Genomic DNA, 5,000 nt, shown 5'->3' with positions numbered 1-5,000 from the left:
ACGCCCGCATAGTCTTGCCCCAGGCGCTGCACGTCAGAGGCACCAGCTGAGCCTTCTCACATCCAGGCCAAGCACCTTGTTTCCGGAATACTAGTTCGTAGACGTAACTGTCTTCGCCGCCTACAAACACACGCCCACACGCACTCGTTGCCAGCTTCGTAACGTGTATGTCTGTGATGGGAGGCGTGTAGAGGGGTGGTTAGGAATGGGAGAGAGAGAGTGGAATAGTGTAGATAGGCGTATGGTAGTGATAGTTAAGGATAAACGGCTCTCTGGCTGGCACGCAGAGTCTGCAAGCAGAGATACGAGGAGAACTGAATCATTAGCCTATAGCATACACCACACGACCCTTACCACAGACTTACCACGTGCATACGTACAAAACGTGTGCATGTAGGCCAGTTTCAGAACTAACCACGTATCAAAACACCGTCTCGAACGCACAACGATACGATAGGTACCACAGAAAGCATGAGTGGAGACTGTTAGTGATTGTATAGACATGTAAGGTTGAGATATAAGTCATGCGTTCATATTGAAAGTGCACGTTAGCAGCGCTCCTTTTTGTATGTACGATACTATGATAACACTAGACGTATCATACATAAACACATGCATGATTTACTTGTGCGCTCATACAAAGCATATATATATATAACTATACATATATATATAAATATATGTATATGTATATGTATTTGTAAATATATATATAATATAACAAAATAACAACCAATCGAATCATATAAATACCTCTCAAAGGCACCACAAAGGGTGTGGGGGTGACCTGAAGCAGCCCATTCGTATCAAAAGCACAATAGAGCACTAACATCTCCTGCTGTGTGTACAGTACCAACGCATGCACACGCGCTGAGCCGAGTGTGTCTGTGGCGGTGTGTAGGCAGACCACATCGATAATGGCATCATGCGTTCCCTCATAGTAGGCTATTTGGTGGCTGTGAATAGAAAGACGAAAAGATGTATGATATATGTGTATATGTATCAGGATAGTTGTATATGTTATATGCGTACGTGAATAAGGATGGATATGATGTGTATGTACGTGTACAAGGATGTATATAAATGATGTATGTATACATGTATAAAGATGCATACGATATTTGTATACGTATTTAAGGATGTATATATTATATGTGTAAGTAGAAAGACGTATATGTTGCATGTGTATGTATATGTATGTGCATGTATATATTCTACATATATGAAGTATACGTACGTGTATAAAGACGTATATGCTATATGTGTACCTGTATGTGTATTGCACCAAGCAAGACAGGGGGTCTATTTCACATGTGCATGTGCTGTATACATATACAGACGCCAACACCTATATTTGTATACCTACCCTTATGAAAGTATGCAAGTATGAAAGTGTCCCAAAACTCATCATAGAGTACCTTAGAGTAGCATGCCAATATCCACACGCACTTACATACGACCTGAAACTTCATATACGAGATTCGGCTAAGAATATATAATAGGTAGCAGATATTCTTAGCTGAAGTGCAATGAAAGGAGATGAACCCTAAACCCTACACCACTATAACATCCCCAACTGTGGAGAGTCAGAAACCCAAAAACTCACAGATACATCAAAGTCAGCATTGAACAGCAGATACCACAGACATATTGATATATATATATATAAATACGTACATACATATTCTCTTGTATTTGTATAGGGTAGGGCAGGTCGCACCGTGATCCTACAAAAAAAAATACACAGAAAAACTCTCATGTTTACACGCACTGATATTTTAACCCACATACACAACCGCACCCACACTTTAATACTCAAGTTCCACTAAGGCCATACACTTACGTTTTAAGATCCCAGAAAACTATTTTGTTATCAGTGACGAAATAAGCTTGGTGGAGGAATCCGACCAATCCCACGTTCAGATCGCTGGGTTGTTCGACTTCACCACCTATACCGAGATGGTGGGATGACGTTAACGTTTTGTAACTTGAGACTGTGCTGTATGAATGGCACTGAAATATGTGCATGTAAACCGAGTGGAAAAAAGGTAAAAGAGCGGGTTCTGAAGGAGCAACATAAGTGTAGGTATACCCGGATGTGAGTGTGGATGTGCGCATAATAACAAAGACGAAACTGATTCTGAGATTTTTACACAAATATATAATAAGATACGTACAGCAGCATATTCAGTCAATACCCTTACATATCTATAAACCCATGGCAATTTAGGCCAATTCATTGAGTTCGCTCGTATCGTGATTAAGAGTAGTAGAGTGTTCTAGACTAATGTATTGTAGAGTGACGTGTCCAAATACATGTATATATATATATATATATATATATGTAATCTATCATCTATACACTTAAAACAACACACACACACACACACACACATATATATATATAAATATATATATATAAGTAGTTTATCATCTATACACTTAAAAACAACATATATTAATATATATATCCATATATATATATATATACCACATACCCGCGGCTTTAAATAGGTCGAGGAGTTCCTTTGGAAACGGCTGAAAATCCGTAACTGAGAACAGCGGATTGGCATCAGTCGCCTTAACGGCACGCTTAGTCGACACTGAGTGTATGATATTTCCATAGATAATCAAATATTTAGTGGGTGCAATATAGTCCTAAAAAACGGGAGTGGGGCAGGATACTTCTGGATTTTCCTGGTTATTGGAATGTATGCTTTCACGAGCATTGTTTGGTATTTTGCAAAGGCACGTGCGGATCACTTAGCTGTATACTGGTGAATATATATATCAATATATATAAGGGTTCAGGGCTTTATTTTATAAGTATAAATGTTAATATTATATATATAAATAAATATATATATATATATATATATATGTAATACACAGACACCCATACACACACACACCCACCACACACACACATGTATATATATATATAGATATATACACACACACACACACACACACATATATATATATATATATGTATATACATACATACATACATACATACATACATATATATATATATATATATATATATATGTCGTCCAGATGATTTCAGTAAATACTATCAGCAAGAAGATGACCCTTGGGCTTGTTTTAAGTACATATTCACATAAATTGTATCAAAGTCGCATTTGATTATGTTCTGGCCAGTTTGATGAGTTTATGGACGAAAGCACGTTCCTATTTATGATGATTTCGATTCACGTAGGTATGCCGCGTGTTCGACACATGTAACTGAAGCCTATACAGACAAACACTACAATGAAAGCTAGAAGGAAACATATATATATATATATATATATATATACATATATACATATATAAATATATATATAAACGCAGGCATATTTCCCTGCGTCAAACATGTGTACACGCGCAAGAGCGCAAATTCATCGAGGTCATATAAATCGAATAAGCCATACAATTCAATTGCACACTCCAATATCAATACAGTTATATGATATAGAAATAGTGAGTACTCCACAGTAGTTGCAAAGAAATATTAACACGTCTCACTATACGCACGGACGAGCAATACCTCATCACACGATAGACTACTAACAACACATACATCCAACAAACAACAGCCACACGGCACTAATCACACACACACACACACACACAAAAAGGAAGGGTAGTAATACCAAAGCACACACCACCACATTAAGATGGTAGTAATAAAACACACACCACCACATAAAGATGGTAGTAATAAAGCACACACCACCACATAAAGATGGTAGTAAGAAGCACACACCACCACATAAAGATGGTAGTAATATAGCACACACCGCCACATAAAGATGATAGTAATATAGCACACACCACCACATACCTGCTCCTAAGGTGGGTAGTATATCCGCCACTGCCTGGATGGCGTTTAACCCCGAGGCTGTCCTAAAGGGTTCGTCACCATCTACGTACTCATCACCACCCCAGGCACGGATGGCATCTAGGGCGATTGATTGTGATTTGAAAAGGGCCATATTTATGGTAGATTTACAGTATGAGTAAACACTTTATCGTTGATTATCCCCCATATATGTATATAGATCCACTATAGATATATATATGAGATACGGCACCTTGTGAGTAGGAGATTGTTTCACACAGTTCCCATTCTACTCGCGCGTGCACAGAGCATGCACGCGACGATACAACAAAATTAAGTAGACTATCTAATATCAACTGGAGAAATAGTAGCGAGCTTAATTATGAGTGCGCCTATATCACGAGGGTATACATCTATATACTTCGCTCAAAGTACACACGCGTGATGTTGATCCATACAAAAGATGGCTATATTTCAATCAGTTGTCAATAAAGCTATGATTTAATATACAAATATCTATACCAAATGTACTATGTACATGGCACATATTTCAACTGGGCAGAAATGAGAAAGCAGTGATCCTGGAGATTTGAAATCATGGCGCCCGCGGTGTTCTAAAAATAGAAGTATACTACACCGGGCCTAAGCACCAATCGCTGCTATGTCGCCCAAGCGATGGCAAATCATATGCGGCAGGAGAACTGACATGTAAATATTTTATACATAAATATTATGAGTGTATCTATTGTCTCCAATCTCCAATCTTCCATACATGTGTATAGTATATGTAGATGTAAAGCATGTACAAAGTCTCAAACCGGGCTTGAGATTAATACAATCGTACGTATGTATCTATATATTAATATTTTATAAGTGGCGGTCAAGCTCGGATTGTACACACAGCGAAACCCATCGATACATGGTCGTTCTCTCGAAACCCGCACTAACGAACGTCGCATTGGTCTGAGTACATTATAACATCACTTCGCAAATATGGAGGATCCGTTACAGCAGATGATTGCGCACACCACAGCTGACACAAACTATATGGCTACCGCTGTGGACACGATTGAAAATTTCACGTCGGATACATCCACACAGGTACCGCTTTGCTTTCATATATATACAATTTTAGTACCTATTTCACATGTTC

General features: G+C 38.3%; 1 protein-coding gene across 1 annotated transcript in view; it reads right to left on the bottom strand.

The window, feature by feature from the left end:
* The window catches only part of SARC_12413 (hypothetical protein), a gene marked incomplete at its 3' end in the record, with an annotated part of 6,246 nt that extends 2,125 nt beyond the window's left edge, over window positions 1–4,121 (bottom strand). Inside the window, exons 1-5 of the mRNA XM_014293482.1 lie at window positions 3,851–4,121; window positions 2,499–2,603; window positions 1,844–1,949; window positions 754–956; window positions 1–171 (exon numbers count right to left, since the gene is read on the bottom strand). The exon at window positions 1–171 is cut by the window's left edge and continues 21 nt beyond it. Coding sequence (XP_014148957.1) covers window positions 1–171; window positions 754–956; window positions 1,844–1,949; window positions 2,499–2,603; window positions 3,851–4,001 — 736 coding nt within the window. The remainder of the gene's footprint in view (window positions 172–753; window positions 957–1,843; window positions 1,950–2,498; window positions 2,604–3,850) is intronic.
* Between the last annotated feature and the right edge of the window lie 879 nt (window positions 4,122–5,000).

The sequence above is a fragment of the Sphaeroforma arctica genome (assembly GCF_001186125.1).
Source record: "Sphaeroforma arctica JP610 unplaced genomic scaffold supercont1.2287, whole genome shotgun sequence".
Classification (NCBI taxonomy): domain Eukaryota; class Ichthyosporea; order Ichthyophonida; genus Sphaeroforma; species Sphaeroforma arctica.
This window is presented reverse-complemented; position numbering and strand designations above follow the sequence as displayed.